This window comes from Mastigoproctus giganteus, chromosome 6 (assembly GCF_048544385.1).
Source record: "Mastigoproctus giganteus isolate SK-2022 chromosome 6, ASM4854438v1, whole genome shotgun sequence".
Lineage (NCBI taxonomy): Eukaryota > Metazoa > Arthropoda > Arachnida > Uropygi > Thelyphonidae > Mastigoproctus > Mastigoproctus giganteus.
This window is the reverse complement of record NC_143580.1, coordinates 186230328-186251294: the sequence shown is the minus strand read 5'-3', so window position 1 is coordinate 186251294 and position 20967 is coordinate 186230328. Positions and strand designations below refer to the sequence as shown.

At 39.1% G+C, this 20967-nt stretch overlaps 1 protein-coding gene across 1 annotated transcript in view; it reads right to left on the bottom strand.

The window, feature by feature from the left end:
• Positions 1–20967, bottom strand: part of LOC150084809 (uncharacterized) — a 360370-nt gene that overhangs the window by 107544 nt on the left and 231859 nt on the right. Inside the window, exon 4 of the mRNA XM_090376620.1 lies at positions 11881–12055. Within this exon, the coding sequence (XP_090232746.1) occupies positions 11881–12055 (175 nt within the window). The remainder of the gene's footprint in view (positions 1–11880; positions 12056–20967) is intronic.

Below are 20967 nucleotides of genomic sequence, written 5' to 3'. Positions count from 1 at the left end.
ATTAGAATTGTAATGAGTTTGTATATAGATCCATTTAACGGAATAATTCGTAGATTTGGAACGAATTGGCAATCTTTCGGGACTTGGCGAACTGGGAGAACTAAAAAGAAGACTTGTGCGCAATTTAATTTTGGAGATATAAAATGAGGAGAGTAATATCAAAGAGAAATTATCTGTAAGTTTGATTTTGATTTTTCTTGTCTGATTTATCACATCATTTGGCTGTATTGCATTATGTGTAGGTTGTGTATTTTGAAGAAAACTTGGCCAAATAGTTAAAGTTAGATTAACACTATTAGTAAGGCTGAATTATGCAAGAAAACAGACTTTTCTACATTAGCCAAAAAAATAAAAAAATAAATATATAATAATAATAAAACAGAATACTTCCATTTCCCACAAGTTAACTACCTAATTCTGCTTTGAACCTCGCCAGAAGTTCACTACGTGGAAGGTAACTTATTCCAGGGTTCGAAACCCGCTGCCCATAAGTGAACTTCATGAGATCCAGTCTTCTGTTATTCCCTGAGATTTTATCAGGTCTCCCTTTACATGTCTAGCTGCCAAACTTGCAAGCCACACTTCTAAGCTGTACTTTAAATCGATTTTCACTCATCATTAATCTGGTCGCTCTGCTCAGAACCCCCCCCCCCCACAGACGTTGTCTTTTCTTTTCTTTTCCAGGTGCGGTATCCAGACTTGAATACAATACTGTACTCCAAATGAGGTCCAATGATCATCTTGTACAGTATAAAGGGCCAATGACGTCTTCCTCGCTACTAAAGTCCTATAAATCCTGGACAGGACACCATGTGCGTTCTTAACCGCATGTTTACCCTGCATGGAAAATTCCTTGTCAGATTAAATCGTACCGCCTAAGTACGATTTAATCCGACAAGATTAAATCGTATTTTTCGTTCTGAAACACTTTTGTTTCACCTCCCCTCAACTTATACGTAAATCTAGAATCTGTTTCCCAAATGCATAACCCTAATACAATTAAATTACATTAAATGAATAACACTTAACTACATATTTTTAAAACATAAGTTTATAGATCCTGTGATATTCTAGTTGTAGAGTTTTTCAACGTTACAGGGTCAATAAAGTAATTGGCTTTCAAAATGTGGAGTTCAAGTGCTATCGAATTCAACTTAATCTAATTTTAATTCTCACTACACGTCTTTCACTCAATACTTTAGAAACGTGGACAGAATTTTTAAAGGAAAATAAATCTGAATGCAAATTTCGGCATAATTGACAGTAGTAAGAAGCGAAATTGTTAACGCGTACATCAGAAACTTTTTTGATGCAATCAAAATTTGAAACAATCTGAAATTTTGATATAATCAAAATTAGAACTAGTACAAATTTAGCTATAATCAAAATAAAATTCCAGTTGTTATAAATGGTAACACGTGCCATTTTGTTTCGACATCTTTTCAAAATTGCAAAAATTGCCAATTTTAGTAAAAATAAAACAGTACAACCGTCAAAAAATAACTTGTAAAAGAAAAATGAATTACTTTTGTCTAATATTGAGGGATTATGTTTGTTTTTTTCCCCGCAAATTACGCAGCAGATTACGAAGTAAAGTTGTGAGTTGACAATATAAAAAAAAGCATCAGAATCTAATGTGTTCTTCTCGTAGAGTTGCCTTCTTTAAATCGAGAATTTTTTACCCTTTCATCACCTCGGAGTTTCATATGAGAATGAGAACTTGTGCTCTCTGAGTGTTTGCTGTCTTGAGGATTCGTCGCACTAATCTACCCCAAGAGAGGAGGTCTTAATTAGGAGATGTAGGGGCATGAAAATGAAAGAGATCCTAAGTCAGGGGAAAATTAGATGAATTCTCCTTTCCCTGTGGGGACTGTCGTATAATACGCCTGCAGCGAGCTGCGGTAAGCCTCCTTCTGAAGGAGATGATAAATAATGGCTTCCGTCTTCTCGCAGTGGGTGGTTGCAAAGATATGAGTCGCACCACAACGTTGTTTACTTTAACTTGGCAGTAAGGACAGATGGAGTTGCAGATTGCTTAATAAGTGATGCGGTGGAGGACACTTTGAACTGCACGTGAAATTAAAACCGACAAAAACCTGACCCGAGTTGTGTTTGCAATATTTCTACCAGACAGCTGGCAAAATTTCCGAAAGGCACCCAAACTTATACTGTACAGAGTCCAACGGCTGTCAACAATAGTCAAAAAGTTCTGCTCAGCTTTTCCAGGAACGCTGTCATGGAAACGACGCATGCGTCTTAGGAAGAAACTATACCGATTTTTAAGATCCGGCAGTTTACACAGCAGGTGTTTCTGAGGGAAAGTTGTCACTGCTTCTTAATAAATGCAATCTAAGAGTTTGGAAATTGAAAAATTGGTAGTTACTTCTCCTGTAAATACTGTTTTTCCGCACGGATTCTCTAAGTTAAATTACTGGCGAGTCATTCGTGGAAAAATGGGATGCTAGCAAATGCTCTCATTTCCATGACAGTGTTGCTGGAAAGTTGAACTAAAGTTTGTCTGCAATTGATGGCTTCAAAACCAGTCAACGGTTCCCAAAAAATACAGACATCTAAGGATGAGTGTAGATCTCTAAGGATATTCTATTCTTTTCTTATTCATCTTTTTAAAATATCATTTAGTTCTCTCTCTTTCACCTTTCGGTTATATTCTCGGCCTTTTCGCTTGTTTTCTACTTCATTTTGATTCCTTTTCCCATTTACTCCTTGCTCTTACTTCATGTTCGCCATCAGTGCCTGAAATACGTAGAATGAAATCAGTAAAGAAATTAAACAAGACATAATGAGCCCATTATCCGTTTTAATTGCCACAACTGAAAATAAATCGTTGGCATTAATATCAAGTGTTAATCAATGCTATGAACAAGCAAATTGCTCACTTATCTCTTTTAAATTCACTTTAATATTTCTTTAAGTACGAAATTGGCTCATTTCCAAGGAAATACATTGTAAGAATTACAACATAACTACTTTGGAGTAGAATTTCATTCGCAGCCTTCTCTTGCATTTGCTATTCTTTATGAAAGGATACAAGAAGACCGACTCTACTCCAAGACGTGCTACTTAAAGACATCTCGAAAAAGCTGACTGAAGAAATCAGACCTGAAATATCCATTCCTAAGATTCCTTTATTAAAACGCTGTTTATTTCTTTTTCGTCATCGGCTTGCTCGTGCTATGAATAAGCATATTCTCACCTTCCAACGGCATTTCCGATGGCAGCAGACATAAAACTAAAAGTTCCTTAGAAAAGAGACGCCCAAGAGCTCGGTGTCTATCAAGGAACTTCCTTTTCTTCACGAGTTAAGCGGTAAGAACGTGCTAATCGGCTTTTAGGGTATTAAGATATTAAGTTTCTCACAGAACCGCCCTCAAAGAGTTGAATACATAGATCTCCTATGTATTCAACTCTTTGAGGGCGGTCCTGTGGGCGGAATAGTTTTGAGCATCATATTTAGTCTCGTCTCCATTTCATTTTGAAGGAAGGTGCTACACACTGAATGATTGATTATTTAAAGTTATTTGATATTTGTCTGATGTCTCATTTAAAAATATAACATGTACATGTACTGGAGGTAGAAAATATACAAAAATGATTTGCACCTCCAGTTTAATCTGTTAATAATTATAAAGAACTCGGTTATATCTTAGTTTTGTAATAAACGCTTGCCAGAAAAACCGATGGTTTCATTTTTGGACTTAAAAACAATACATTTTTTTGAGAATCATGAATAAATAGGCCAATGGCAGACGTGTTAAAATTACTCCATCCATATACTGGTAGACAGAAAGTTAACGTATAAATGATAAAAGTGCAACATTTTGCAAACAACTGATATAAATCAATGCCTGGTATGGAATTACATGTTTTTATGACCCAGTGGTATCACGTGTGAACTTACGCGCTAAAGCAACTAAGGCTATGAGGCCTTAGCATATCGTGTCCTTAATTTAGTGTATTCTTCGATTGGTTTGTTGAACGAAAAATCAGAGCTCTTCCGGGATAACTAAAAAAAAAAAAAAACTTAGCGCCCCTTTAGTAACAGCATCAGAAGTTTGTATTACGCGATATAAAGGGGACGAGCTGATAGGTGGGGATGCATGTGTGCAATTCAATGCTAAAATGGGCAAGAATGAAGATTTAAGCGCTTTTAAACATGGTATGGTATTCGGAAAACTACCATATTGCAGTTTCCGTACCTCGGAAACTGCAATCCTGCTTGGGGTTTTACGTAAGGCTGCTTCGGGCTTGTTCCAAAAACCAAATGTCATCCCGCCGACGGCGATCCTGTGGTAGCATACAGCTGGTAACAAGATTGTGCTGGGTAACAGAATCGCTAGTCAGTCAAATAACTGAATTCTACGGTGAAAACCAAAGAGGCATTTCAGAATGCGCAACTCGTCGTTTCTTGTCACGGATGGGGTATCGCGGCGGATGACCGAACCGTGTTCCACTATACGAATGAGCGGTTATAGTAGGCTCATGAATATCAGCACTGGAGGATTGGAAAAATGTTTCCTGGTCTGACGAATCGCGGTTTCCTGCTGTTCCATGCTAATAAAGGACCAGATTATGTCAAAAACAAAGCGGATCTATGGACCTCATCCTGCTAGGTGTTAACAATGCGGACTAGTGGTGGCCGTGTAATAGTGTGAGGAGTGTTTCCATGGTGCACACTAGGTCCCTTTACACCAGTGTAGTAACATTTGGATGCCACAAGTTTTCTGGCAATTGTTTCCGATCAGGCGCCGCCCTTCATGGCTGCACTGTGTCCAGCCAAGGATAGGTTCTTCCAAAAAGAAAAGGAGCTTTAGATTACTATGGTGGCCTCCTCAGCAATCAGATCTCAATCCAGTTCCTCGCCTGTAGGATGAAGTGAAACTCAGAGTACAGATCTGCAACTGTCCAATTTTCAACAACTTGGGGAAGCAAATAAGTCAACGTGAACCAAAATTCCTGTTCCACGCTTTCGTCACATCTCTGAGTCCATGCCACGAAAAATCCAGGATTTTCCGATGACTAAAGGGGATCTACTCGCTATTAGGTAGGTGTGCCGAATAAAGTGCCACTCAGTGTATGTCTTTAATAGGATTCAGGTTTGAAGACCTTGGTGGTTTCTATTTAGGAAGCATTGCCAGTCTAATTAAAGTCCTCCATTGGATGTGATCTATGGGAAAAGAAAATTATCATCTATTAAGACAGGACGCCAACTGTTCCCCTACAAAGCTTACCCAAGGTACAAGGTTTTGTCCCTACACCTCATAAGATGTCAGTTACTCTCTCAAAGATGCGCAGCTCTGTACGTGCACTGCACGTTATGGCTGCCTAGACCATCATAGACCAACACCTTAATTATTCCCTTACCCAGCTGCTTATAGGTTGATTTCTGATCCCACTTTCTCTCTTTCTCTCTCTCTCTCTCTCTCTCTCTCTCACACACACACACACACACAAAATGAGGATACTACGAGAATCGGACGTAGAAGGGCTGAAACCTAAAACGAACAAACTGGACCACTGCTCATGGGTCCAGTTGACATTTCACGACACCAACTGAAACTGACTCCTCCGCTGCGTTGAGGGTGTGTGAGAGACCAACCACGGGTTATTGCGGATATAGATTTCCCACTGCGGCTACGAGATAAATTCGATGTGCGATATTGTCCTGAGGGGATTTCACACTTGAAAGAGTTGTTGTTCTACCATCTCCCGGCCGCAATTAGACCACATATCTCACATCTGTTGGTCGACCTTGTAAAGCTCTTCGAGATACTTTCTATAGTTTCCTGGAGCTGTCTCCACAATCATCTGATGCAATAGCTATTCACTTCTGAAAAATAGCTTGCACATTAGGGCCATCCGAGAAATACCCCATCTAGCCATGTGTTCTCTGGTCGGTCTGCATGTTTTGCTGGACGAAAAGCCTGACTTAAAATTTAAAAAATTAAAAATAAAAATAGTGCGGGCGTCAAGCATGCATAGCGGAAGTTAAGTGAAACTTCTTTAGACAAACATTTATCACTTGATTGAGGATCCCGTATGAATGCCGCGGGCGACGAATCTGCATGAGTGGGATCCTCGGAGATGTGAGACGATCCGTTACCAAATCTAGTGTCGGCACGTGCTGTAGCATCGGATGATATTTAAAACCATTTGACTTCGATAGGGAGGGAATCGCTTTGTTCTTGAGTCACAACAGCTGTTAGAGGCCGACATTCGACTTACATCCTCATTTGGAAATGCTGTTTGAAGAAGAGCGTGATCTCGAGCTGCTACAATCTTCACAACCAAAGCCGATCACACACGAAACAGACTAAACCGAAATCATTATCCAGGAATGCACGTTTAAACTGTGCGTGGCTGCTTCAGAGTTTCTTAAAATATTGTTGGTGCTCCTGCTGTGTATTACCTGTTGAATGATTCGATGGAGTGCTTCTGGCTTCGTCACTTTTCGTTTACGATTGGACTTCGAGGACTCTACATCGTTTTCATTTTCAGTACGAACTTCCATGACTCCTTCTTCCAAATTCACTTCTAACATTTCTGGGGAGATGTAAGGCTCTGAAAATGTGGATGGATCTTCACCGGCTTCTTTGTTCAACTCCATCGTACGCTGTAATTTCTTCCGCTGTCGAAAAAGCTTAGATCTCTTCTTTGTACTCAATGGAGGTAGTTTCGATGGTCGCATTGCACATATACGTGCTCTACGTCTTACAACGCACACTATTAGTCTTCAATATGTTGAATTATAATATTTTTTCTGTCGAAATTTTTATTAAATACGGTGGAGAACGGCGAAAGAAATAGCATTACGCAATTAGTAGGGGTACTGATTGGGTCATGCGTCGCTCGTGCCTCATACGGAGTGATAGTGGTGGGTGGGGGGGGGGGGAGAATAATTTCATGTCATTTTTTTCTTGGCCATTTTTTGTCAATCAACGGCCCATTGCACGTGTGCTATACGCCTTACAACGCTCACTACAGTGGACCCCGCTTTACGATTGGTTCACTGTACGATCAAATCGCTTTACGATGGACCCTCCATAACAAAATAACGTTCACTATACGATATGTAGTAAGCGCCGCTCATTGTGATCGTGTTTACGAATTGAATTTTAATTCTATTAACGGCGATTCTAATAAGCGAAAATAGGAGAATTATTATCCAGAGGCTATAAAAGTAAAGATATAAACCACAGATTTACATTTTATTATCTTACTAATTAAATAAGTGAAAATCGGAAGAATATTTTCCACAGGTTTGCAAAAAAAAAAAAAAATAAAAATAAAAATAAATAAAGAAAGAAAGTCAACTATACCGGGTATTCCCAGGTGGTAACCCTCCCAATTATTAATTGAGCCTAAAGCTGCTTAACTTCGGAGAGCGCGCGAGAGCCGGGGAATTTAACGTAGTTCGATGGTTGGCTGTTCAGAGTGCCTGTAATGCGTTTACTTATGGCCACTGTCGCAGTTTCGTTGCGTGGTTTTTTTTTTTTTTTTCCAATCCATGAACGCAAGTTACTCCCATCTGAAAACTGCCTGGAACGCGCGTAAAGAAGTTTCACTTCAATAAAATAAAACTAAAAAATACCAGCGAAACTACTGCGCAATATCCAGACAGGAGCCTGCCACAATTCCTATTTTCCTTTGCGCTAATCTAAACAATCCAACTAGCATCAGTGCGTATCAACAAATACATTCAATCAAAATTGTAACCTACAAGGAAGGAGGAAAACCAGGGTGGGGAGCACAACAGACAATGCATTTGTAACGTCTTTCTCAGACGTGCAACTTCTAACAGTTTAAGACTTTCCCGTCCAAATACGCTCCCTCCGGACAACGCAGAAATCTTAGAGCATTCAATTTTGACAGCTATTAGTGTTCTAAGGCATTAGTTTTGCTGTCCGAAGGCTTTCCTTTCAGAAGTCAGGGCAAGATTATGTGCGAGGAATACGACAGGGGGAATAATACGGAAGACTGTGTTCTCTAAGAAAGCGAATGAATGCTGCTTAATGAACTGATGTCTTGACAAAGAAATATGTTCTCCAATCCAAAATCATCCTCGAGTATGGTGGGAAGAAGAATAAACAGGTGTCTTCAAGGCGCTCCCTACCGAGATTAGGATAATAGATTGCATAAGGAAACGAAGAGATGAGGGCAATGTGAAAAGATAGACATCAAGCGAGAATGAAAGGCGCAAAGACGTGTCTGGAAATACTGAAAAGAGATATTGGCAACGATGAGTACCGAAATAAAGAGAGGTGGAGACAGACTGATTGATTGATAAATTCTAGGTACGAATTATAACATAATTAAGGATACGTTACACAAGGCACTTATGAACCGAGTTAAGAAGTTAAAAATACATTGCCTGGCTTTTATTTAAGTCATGAATGTGAAACCTGTATTATATACAGTTACTGGCCAAAAAAATTAGAAACCTTTATTTAATATCAAGTAGAACCATCTTTCGCCACGAATTACAGCCCGGAACATGTCGTGACATGGATTCCACCTAGTGGAATCCATGTCAGGATGTCTGAGGGCATTTAGCTCCAGATTTGACCACTCTTCCATCAGTATATTTGCCAGCTGCTGTACATTGTAGTCGGTAGAGAACTGCCAAGCCGAACTGCTCGTTCCAACACATTCCATTCTCAACTGGATATAGATCTGGATAATTACGTGACCATTTACATTTACATTTATTTACACACACAATTCTATATACATTCTCAAGATTTATATACATCCATTTATATATACATGATACAAGATTTATATACAATTTATATACATTCTCACATATATATCCATTCGCGACATGTATACAGAAAAAGTGTATTTGTAAGTTATTAGCGGCTTCCAGGGTTCCCCCTATATCCGCCGTTTGTTAGGCTTTTTGCCAAGTTGCCGGCTTAGAAAAGAACTTAAAAGAGCATCAAAATTTCACGTATATATTTAACACCAAAAAAAAAAAAAAAAAAAAAAAAAATTCTTTAAATTTTTTAAGTTTTTTGAATTTTGAGAAGAAAAAAAAAAAAAAAAAAAAAATGCATCTGATAGATGAAATATGTAATTAGGTGTGCATTAGTGTTGTGTTTGCGTTGTGTGTTAGCCGGCACCTGGCATTTAGCAGTAGGGGGCTGTGGCAGGTTTGTGTCACAGCCCCTCACTCCCATCCCTAGCCACATGGAGGCAGCCAGGATCTACTTTATCTTAAGAGGACACGGACTGATCCGGTCCTGTGGTTAAGTTTTTGGACATCTGATGTCCCATCAAGTTAATCCTGTGTGGCCGGGTAATGCATCAGGGAAGGTCCCCTCAGAATTACCAGGGCACGACCAGAGTAAATGTTGGAAATATTCCTCGAACCATTCGGATACAATTTTTTTGCGATGGATGATTGCGTTGTCGTCTTGAAAGAATCCGCCGCAATCTGGGTAAAAAATAAAGAATTTGCAGGACGAAGCTGGTACGACAAAAAGTTATTCACTTAACACGACCTTCTAACGGTGTGAGCAGACCCAGTACGTATTAGGAAAACATACCCCCGCACCATGATACCATTTCTAACCATTTGAATGGTGAACACAAGACGATCTAGAAGCATGGCTCCGTGAGATTCGCAACACACTTTATTCTTGGTGCAAAAATGTGTAAATTGAGACTAGTCAGACCACATGATCTTTTTCCACTGTTTCGCATCCGGTATTGGCGGCACCAGTCCAGCCGAATCTTTCAATTTTTTGCAGAACAAAAAAGTGGATTTCCTATAGGCATACGGAGTACAAGATTCTTCAACTCCCTCCGCAGAGTCCAGATGGAAATGTGTCTTTCTTTGCTAATCGAATTTGTCAATCATTTGTTGACAACTGGACCTTCATTTCTGACGCAAAATTCGCTTTAAATTCCTATGGTCTCGTCAATGGAGTACTGACTTTCTGCTGCATTTCCCTTTCGACTTCCACTTATTGTTTTCTAAATTATGGCGCCTGCTAAACGTGCTCCAACAATAACGCATTTCTGAAAATCGGAAAGATCACCTATCTTCCCCACGACCGAATCAACGAAGTCCCAGGAAAGCTTATAGTATTCATCTGATACCATTGGAGCTTGTGATAATGTCATGTGGCAACTTATAAATCGCATACCATACGTTTAATTATCTGTTGATGCATTGCAAAAGTTTCTAATTTTTTGACCAGTGAGTGTATATGCTTTTTCTTTTTTATAGTTTGCTGCTTGCTTTGGGTTTACTATTTGGTGACGCGCTGATCAATAATGGTGAAAGCAGCTTTAGTACGTGAACATCTCATAACAGAAATGTGAAGCTTATATTTGCAGTTTGTTTCCATTCTCTTCAAGCTGCTTTCGATGGTTATTACATGTTTTATAACACAATTTGGCTTCTATGAATCATGTGAATTAAACTGGATCGTCTGATATTGCATTGACTATCTGATTGGCTATGAATGCCTTTTTATACTACGTTAAAGTGAAATAAAATAAAACAAATTGAACCATCTAAAAGTTCCTTTTTTAGTTTAGGACTTTACTCCTTAGAGATTAAGCATTGTCGATCCAAGGACCCTTTTCTAAGAAACAAAAGTTTTCTATTCAATCTTTTAAGAGAATAGTATCCTAAAGAAATTGATTCCATCATACAGGGGCTCAACTTCATGATACTCTGTAATTACATCAGAGGATTGTAAGAGGAAAAATCCCTCCAATGGAGTTATTATTGGACTCAAATCTCTTATACTCATCAGCGTATCTAATATTATTCTTCCTTTTCTTAAACTCAGCTTACAGGATCGAGATGAGGCGTTTCTCAGTTTGAGAAATTGTTTGACCGACTGCTTTCGCCTGAAAACAGGTCGAATCTGTTGCTGGAAACCGTTGAGTAGCCGGCAGAGGGTGCCGAAATGTGTTGACAACCCATAGATTGATGGTTGTAAGTACAACCCGATGGTAATAAAATCTTGGGCCTCATTGACGCTATTAATCATTTGCCTTGACACCGTGGCTATTTCTTGAATATCCTCCTTCACCTCTCGGTAATAGCATCGGATGGTAAGTTTGCGTGGGGTTGTTCATCACGTTAAAGGTGAGAGGGAAACGAAGGGGGGGGGGGGTAGAGAAGGAGTTGAATGCTGCAGCTCGAAAACAGAGGGGAGAAAAAGATAGAAAGTAAAAAAGACAATTTGTTCGTTGTAATGAAAACAAGTGAGACACGGTGCTGTAATGAGGAATTAAACGGTTCTGTCACTTAGGAAGAGTTCAAATAGATTAATATTGCCTATGGCATTAACAGCGAGCTGACAGACGAAGTTGTCAATTTCACAAAGAGGAAGAAAAAATTTCTTACCCCCCCCCGTTCTCTATTAACAATTAGAAAGAAAATTATAAAAAAAATTTTAATTCTTTGTTCGTTTGTACTTTCACTTAACTGTTAAAAACCGTAGTAATTGCTTTTAGATTTAAAACTGCTATCATTTTTGGTACGTCAATATTAAAACGGTAGCAATTCCTTTGACTGTACTAAGCCTTATATAACAATACTGATATAACAATCAGTATTGTTATATCAGTATTGATATAACAATTGATAAAAACAATTGATAAAAAAATCAGTATTGTTATATCAATCAGTATTGATATAACACTAGCAAAAAGTATAATGGCAGCTTTGTAGGTTTAAGAAAACCTTTGTAGGTTTTTTTTATTCTTAAGAATTCTTTTTTCTTCAGGTATTTGGTTATTCTTTCTGCCCACTTTCTATAATAAAACATACTTTGGTAATAATAAAAATATTGACTATAAAAACCAACAAAGAAAGTTCTAAAATCCAGGGCTTACCTTCCCAATTCCCGAGCTATCCTTACGGCCTGCTCGTAGAAGACAGGGAGGAGCAGGAGGTGGGGACAGTCGGATGATCTCACAAAAATTGGTCAAGAACGGAGGCGGATCCGTCTCTGTGGTGGCATGTTGACGGCGTCGCTTTTTCGATGACAGGTTGAGCCTCTGGGCAGCCCTGGAATGAAAATCAAATGATTAATGACCCGAACGTTTGTGTGGCTTGGATGGGAAAACGTTACGCGAATAATGTTACTTGGGGTGGGGGGAAAGGGGGACAAAGTGCACATCCATTAAAGAAAGACGGCGCATAAACCTGAAATTTCTGACTGCCGATTGATGCTTCGATATAAACCATGACAGTATTGTTTTTTTTTTTTTTGTTTTTTTTTTTTTACTAACATATATCAAAGTTAACGCGATCAATAGAATAATTAACAGTATTTTTATTTCATCCACTAGCAAGTTTCACTTGCTAGTGGATGGAATAAAAATTAGATAAAAGAATGCTCTCACAAAATTAGAAAGTATATTTAATTCAGGGTAAAAGCTATTTTTATCATTCTCATCTATTATCTATGAACTTTTTGCAAATGTTAATTCTCTCTCTCTGTACAATGTTTTCTTTGCCGAATACTTAATTTTATAATATTAGATAAGCAGAAATCCGTGCTATTAAAGGAATCCAATTTGTTTATATGAATGCACACAGGACAATATTTTTAATACTGAATGAACAAAAAGATTGTATAACCAGTATAGAATTTTGATCAGTTGCAGATATTTCAGCCAATAAGGACTCGTAACAAATTTGTGTCCTATAGATTGAGTTCTTACATCTAAAACTGGCTAAGCCGTGCCTTAAAAATGAGTATAAAACATACAAACTAACTTAATATGGTTAAATTTTAAACGTTGAAATTTAACGTTTAATGCTGAGCAATCCAACCAAGTGAACCAACTCTGCTAAATCTAAACTCATCTGCCTTTCTAAATTCATTTTTATTCAATTCCCTAATCTTTTTAGGAATTTAAGAATTGTGTGTAATCTACATAATTAAAACTCTCATTTAAGACAAGCAACAAAATTCGCCGTGCTAAACTCTACAGATGGTGTAGAACATTTGGCCTTCCGTATTTAATATATAGCCGCCTACTTAAACTGAAAAATAACTGAATAAAATAAGCAGAAATGAATCGGATTTAGCAACCCTCGATTTCATACAAGAATCATCTGAGCTGGGATGAAATCTAGCTGAACCTTAACATGATAAAGTAACATTTTAAATTAAGCCACTTCTATTTCGCTCTAAGAAAAGCTAGCTGCCAAATTTCCGATTGTACAACGAGAAGCCATTTAGTGTGGAGTGGACCATAATATTCCTTCCCGAAAGCGTTGTCACCAATGGCCATCTACCCGGTGTGGTCAAGTGGGTCTGTCAGCAGTTATTCCACCTCCCCCCTCTACGTTTAAGCCTCCCAGCTGGTGTAATGTCAGGTGGAGTCACTTTGTCATCTTTATTGTCCATTCCGTGCAATCAGAGGTGGCCACTTTCCGCGTATTTCTTTCCAGACATGTTGTAGATATGTCAGCTCTCTCTCGTGCCCTCCTCGCCAGTTGAGCCGTGCATGATACCCAAGATATACGACCAGCTATGAGTAACAGGCCAGAACAAAGGTGGTTCATTTGCTGCCCCTGCAGAAAAACGCTGCTATTCCTAGTGCACACCATACACGCGTCTTTAAACAGCCGATTACCAGTCGAGAAGCCAACAGCCCGAGTTAATTTATGGACGGAAAGGTCAGAAGTACGTGCGACCGACAGACACGGAAGCAATTCTGTTAGCAGCACTGAAATCGTACCATTCGCGTATTGTGCGAAATGTGTGGGAGAGAAATTTGTACAAGAAAGGAGAAACCAGGGCACCGTGAGATTAAAGCAGTTCAATTATAGAAACGAGCTACGCCACCCCGTTGTTCTGCAGTAATTATAACGCAATCAGAAGGGACAACGAAATGCCACTTCATATTTAGATATTCTTTGGTGTCCAATTTTTAACTCACTGAAAATTTCGTGCACTTCTGTTAAATGGTTGACTGGTGCACTTTCAAACAGAAATATATTAGAAATTTTTTTTTTTTATTGTACAATCCACTACAATTCCTATGAGCTGTCTCGTGAATGTAAGGAGACAATTTATTCATTGCTTCTAAATCACCATCAGTTTCTAAACTACTCGTGAATTAAAAGCACCATATTGTTGCTGCAATTTAAAGTGGTGCGATCATCGGTGGCGCATTATACCTTCGTGGGGCCCCATCTAAAGAAAAAGGGGGCCACAACAACATTAAATATTGAGTGACACAAGAACACGGAGAGCTGAACTTAGTGATTTTGGGGGCCCCTCTGTTCGGGGACCCCATAGGCAGATGTCTTTTTTGCCTATAGGATAACGCGCCACTGGCGATCATAAAGCATTGTTTTTTTATATAAAACCTACAAGAATTTGCTCACTCCTTAGACGTATCCTACCAAGTGATCTATATGTCAATACAGTAGCTATCACTTGGCACCCGTTTGGAAAGATCTAGTTCGAGTCCCGTCTTAGACCGGACGAATTTTCACAGAGGAGCGGAAAATAATGCAAAACACAATCTGTATAAATCACAAGGATTAAAGATCTGTCTTCGGATAGAATACTCATCATAATCGTTTGAATAATAAGAAGCCGCCTGTCTCCATGTGCCGTTACCTAGCAACCAACAGGCAGCGCCTCTAATGGTTAGATAAAGAACGATAGAGCTAATACAATTTGCACCGCAATACTGTAGGTTATTCAATATATGGGGTTAGGTTGAGCTGCTTTTAATGTGCACCCAGGAAACTAAGGAAAGGAGGCTTCCGTATTATAATATTCATAGTTCTACTGTTACCGGAATCATTAAATAATAACTGTTGAATGATTTCTTTAAAACTGAGCAGAAAGTGGAGTTTCGCCGTTATCGTTGACGACCAGTGTCGAGAACTAATTCATTCGCAACCCTTAAGATATTTCGTTCATGCAAAGCTTGCAGAACATTCGAGTGAAATTAATCAAGAAAGGGTATAAGTGACAGGTTTATTATAAAAGAGTCTCCGAAGCGTACTAGTAGCGACACCTACCAAGGTAATGAAAGCATCTTAAAGGCATTAGAAGTGTCCTGAACTATGCTGACTCGTCGGCGCACCGCGGGTCGATCCCACACCGTCTTAAATAGGCATTTCCTTGAAGAGAGCGCGGCTAAACATCTTCAACTTCTCTGACGGAAACAAACCTTTATCTAGCACCGCCTTGCTAGGAGTTGTGAGTCATAATGGGATGTCATAATGACTTTCGGCACAGAATTCTTGGAACGTCTCGTGATCAGCGTTCTCATTTCCGTCGTAATTACCCGCCAGAAGCTTTGGTCACCATTGGGCAAACTGCGGTCCAAGAGGCTAACACGAATTCATTTAGGGGAATTAAATGGACAAGTCTGCCAATTTCCAGGGTTTCCTTGTAAATTACTGGCGGCACAAAGCAAAGGAACGCACTGCTGGAAGGTGCTCTAATGCGAAATGTTAAACGTTACTTGGAGAAAACTGCGCCTTAATAACGCCGACTCCCATCGCGAAGTGTCGCGGATAAATAATGGACTCGTGGCAGCATTTTTCCCCTAGTTCGTGTGCAACACAACATGAACGCGCCCCCATTCCTTGAGATATATAGACAGATCAGATAGACTAATAGATGGAGAGAGAGAGAAGGAGACTGATAATAAAACTATTCTCTTGGAAATATACTAACTAGCCTTGGTACACACAGTCTACAAAATATGCAGTTTTGTGAACGAGCCCCACCAACATTTTAATTAGCTCGATGACTTTATCAGATACTTTTCCAGATGCTGTTGCCATGGTAACCTCTTTGAATGTTTTCGTTTGACTCCGTGTGTTTGGAGTGCACTGTATAAACAGCTTACGTTAAAATATTTACAGCTTTTCGACGCAATAAATTGCGTGCAAGTTGGGAAGAGACTCTTCCGTTGTTTCCACGTGTTTGATTTCGCTCCTTCCTTCTTTCCAGTCTTATCCTTGTAAGATTCATATCGTGTGTCTATAAATCTTAATGCATATTTAACGATCTTTATTCCAACTTCTTCAATTCCACAAAGAGCTTTTTTTTTATTATTATTTCTAAATTGTTGTATGAACAATGCGCATCGCTTATCGATGTGTGTTGACCAACTTTACCGTGTGGGCGCTTGCTTGGTTTTTCGGGTTGGTCATGATTAAAAGCATAAAAATTTCGACATTTACGAAATTCTGTATGTTTATTGGTCCTAGGTATCTGGAAACGTGTATCAGTCTTTTACGATTCATTGCATGTATGCAGCATCCATGGTGATACTGTAAGTCAGTTATGACATCAGAACGATGCGATGGATATTCATTAAAAATGCATGTATTGCAAGGCTCAAATGGTGGGCTTTAATGGGATATCTTGGCCGAAAAGAAAGTCTAAGGCAGTGGTATAATGAAACTTTAATCTTCTGTGGGTTAAATGGGGTTTCGCAGAGATGTAAACTGATGACGTACAGCATGCACCAGGAGAAAGACGTAGCCCATAGTTATGAATTGGGTTCAGTGGTAACAAAAACCGGACGTGTAAAAGACTTTCTGATAAAGGTCTTGATGAAAGATATGGTTTCTACGAGTGGAGTAGTTCTAGTTTCGATCCACGTATTCGATCCATAAAATGAATAGTTAATCTTGGACAGCAGTACAGTTGAGAACTTTTCTTTGCAAATATTACTTTGATTTATGTAGAATATGTGGATCGAACCTGGAACCAGTCCAATTCCACGAACTAATAGTTCAAATACAACCAGGTCATCTACGAACGTTGAGAAGTGAACTAAGAGAAGCATTTGTGGTATTATATGATTCATTCTTACTACGAATTCCCCACACCGGGTGTAAAAGATCCGAGTTCGAATCTCGTCAACGACGCAAGGAATTTTCATGGGCCCTTTTTTACAATGTGACGAGGGTTTTTCTCCGGGAAACTCGAATTTTTCGTTCAGCAAACAGCATATCGACCAGAGAACATACGCAATTTACGGACATATTACATACAGCGCAATGTGGCGTAAGTTGCTGATGCGCCTAAAACCAGCCTTACTATAAATGACAACCAACTCAAGACCTCTCCTTACGGAAGACCTTGCCTTAATTGACTGCAGAAGTTGAATACCAAAGTGTACTCAAATTCTGCTAAAAAGTTCTGCATTCACTCTCGTACAGTTCCACTTAGTCTAATCTTATTCAGATTTATTTACCTCAAGTATTAGTTCAGTACCGAGTTAAAGGTGAAATTCATATTTTATTTACAATTTATCGTTACAGCAGGTCGCAAATATTAGAACACCATTCAAACCGATACCAGTTTCATTAAATGTTACTAAACATACCTCATAAACAGCTTAGACTACTCTTATGAACAACACAAGTAGATCAATTTTTATAATATTACCTCTGATTTTACTGTTATAATATTGCTATTTTAATACAGTTTAACTGCTAGTCTTCGTGAGCAGCACAGTTGGTAGAGCCACCGTCATCAATTTACACCGGGTGGGAGGCGCCTCCGTAGCCAGGTGGGAAGGAGCAGCAGTGCGTAGCACACGCTTCTTGATTAGACAGGGGTTCGAGCCCGTCACCACCAAATGCGGAGGATGCGGAAAGATCAGGGAATGACCACCGCATATCCCGGAGCAATATGGCCTTAGTTGCTAATGCTCCTAAAAACTAAATAACAATAACAATACCGTATGGAAAAGACCTTGAGTTCGAGTCCCGTCGATGATGCGAGGAATTTTTATAGGCGTTTTTCACAACGTGGCTAAGTTAGTTGGTCTCAGCCGAGGGTAGCATAGTTTTTTTCCTTCTGGAAACTCGGGTTTTTCATCTAGCAAACAGAAGATCGATCACAGAATATACTTAATTTACAAATAGAGCAATATGGCTTTAATCGCAGATGCTCCCAAAACTACTACAACAACAATATTACTGGTTTAGTTTTATGCAGTTCTAAACAGACGTTCACAGTCTTCATGAAAAGTTGTACAGTTATGGAGATTCCCTCAACGGTAGAACTTCCAGGATAAAGACAGGTGGAGGTCTAAAATTATCTTCGTATAGGTTCTCTCATCATTATACTTCTTATCACTATACAGATTTTCATAATTGAGGTTAAGTGTATTCCACAGTTGTAAAATGTTGGTTGAAAACACTGTTTTAGTGAAGTCAGTTGTGCGTGTTTAACTGCGTGTGTTCTGTGGTCGATTTGCTGTTTGCTAGACGAAAAACCATGCTACCCATCGACTGACTAACTCAGCCACGTTGTGAAAATGATCCATAAAAATTCCATTGACGGGATTCGAATTTAGGTCTTTTCCACCCGGTGTGGGGAGGACGGTGATTTTACCAACTGTGATACCGGAGAGGGCCGAGAAAGGAGTTTGAGCAAATGTGACAAGGTTTCTTTCTGTTAGAATCAATTGTTTCCATGGGGTCATGTTGAGCGTTGCAAAGAGGGCTGACTTCGAGGTGGTAAAGGCATTTTTTGAAAACTGCTTTAATCCAACTGAGGACTCAGTATTCTTAGGAAAGGAATTTTCTAAAAAAAAAAAAAAAAAATTCCTAAAAAGGAATTTCCTAAATTTGTGAGCGGATGGCCATATAGCAGATGCATGCAAAGCAACGGTCGTAAGGCAGAACTTTTCGGCTGTTTTGCTTTAGAATTAGTACTATGATAATTAAATTATGCAGAGAAGCGGGCTTTTTCTGCATCTGCCAAAAATGTCATTTGGGAAGATTTATCAAGGTTGATCTCTAACTCAATCGTAATAGATAGCTTCAAAATTATCTAGCTTTCTTTTTTTTTATCTCTTTATTAATTGTAGGAATGCTGTCTTTAACACCATTAGCGTAGGATAAGAAGTCGGAATTATTGAATAAGGAAGGTTCTAGTGTGGCTAGGAAGGGCAGGGCACAGACAAAACGTCTCCTTTTGAGATAACCCTATGTGAATGTTTTCTATCAAAGCACCACATTTCCAAACTTGATCGAAGAACACTTGGTGTTACTTATGAAAAACTTATATTGCTTAACGGTCATAGCGTAGGGTAACCAACTGATCAAAAGATGCACTACATTTTACCATACGTGATGCAAAAAAGAAAAAAAAAAATCTATTAGGGTCACCTAATAAAAAATCTATTAGGGTCCCCCAAGAATTATCTCATCTACTCATGCGTATTATGGCCATAAACTGCGTGTTCTTTGATTAATTTGCTGTTTCCAAGGGGGGGGGGACGACCTTGCTATCTTTACTTAAGACGGACTAACTCAGTGAGGAAGTGTAAAGAGACCATAAAAGGTCCTCGCATCACTGATTGGATTCGAACTTGGCCTTTCCCGCCCAGTGTGGAGAAGACAGTGATTATAACCAATGTGCTACCACGAAGACTAACGTATACGACGTAGGAAAAAATAATTCGAAACCCCACCCTTTTTGTTCCTTATCTTTAAGTTAATGATAAATGCAAAGGTGCGCAACTTCCATTGTTTCGGGCAAAACACTGTACTAAGCACAAGCTTAACCAATGCCACCTGAAATTGGCTACGTCAGTTATTAGCTATCGAAGAGAAAGAACATGTCCAGAGTTCACTGACCGCTGAGTATAAAGCACGTGAAGAAATAAATGCTGGAAAGTTTTAATATATTACTTAATAACTGCATTTTAATCAATCAATTATATCAATATATGCAGTGAAAAAAATCAGAGTGAAATCAATATCCCTAAAATTGGAAACCCCAAGACTGCTAAAGACTTCCGTCCACTTGCCATAGGATGTACTTTTTTAAAAATTTTTGAAAAACTAATACATCCAGTAATTATCCAGCACTGTTTTTCTCACCGACCACCTTGCCTCCACACAGTCCTACACCACAGGTCCACTACCTCAAATCTCCTCGATACTCTCTTCAGAGCACAAAAGGCCCTGAATGACAGAGATCAACTGGACATTATTTTTTTTTATATTAAATCTGCTTATGATACTGTGTCAATTCCTACCCTTTTATACATCCTAAAAGAATATTTCAAGACATCAAATCAAATAGTCAGCATTCTGGAGTCTTTACTACACCAGAGAGAGTTAATTATAGAAAATGGATCTCACCAAAAAAACTATTTATGCAACGAGGGAGGTGCCTCAGGATGGGGTGATGTCGACCACCCTCTTTGCAATTCTACTTGAACCATTCCTTGCTGCACATCCAAATTTCTGTTCCTTCGCCGATGATTTAATTTTTTATTATTTCAAAAGACTCCATACAGATTCAAGAAATTAATAATCAAACCTCCAATCAAATTCAATGATTAATAGATTATTTACAGTTAGCTGGACTCCAACTAAACAATGGGAAGTCAGCCCACATGACAATTACGAAGAGGAAGTTCGGGAATGATATCCGAGTTGTAGTTAATGGCGAGACGATTCCAAAAGTATCATCGCATACTGATCTAGGGCTAACGTGAGATGAAGATTTACATTTCAAAGATCACTTCCTCAAGACAAAGAAGAAGACCTATGGTGTATTCTGGGCTATCCGCCAGGAGCTCATAGGCTGCCACAACATCGATCTGCTTTGTCAATTCATTGATAGGTGTCTCACTCCTATACCTTTCTGGTCCTTAGCACCTGCCTCTCTGCGTAACAGATTCTTGGAGAGGAAATACTGGATTCTGCGGTGGCTGAACCGTCTGGGAGGGAACTCGTTCACCATCTCCAAATCTATTCTTCTAGTCAATCTAGGCATGACCCCCTGGAAGCACACTGTTCTTAAAAAAAAAAAAAAAAAAAAAAAATCTGTCCACATTCTCTAAGCTGCTAACCCGCCAGAGAATATTATCTCACTTCCCAAAGCAAGCAATAGAAACCACCAGAGTGGGCAACGTCCACTTAGGATGAAGCTCACTATCCAAGACTCCCTAAAAGGA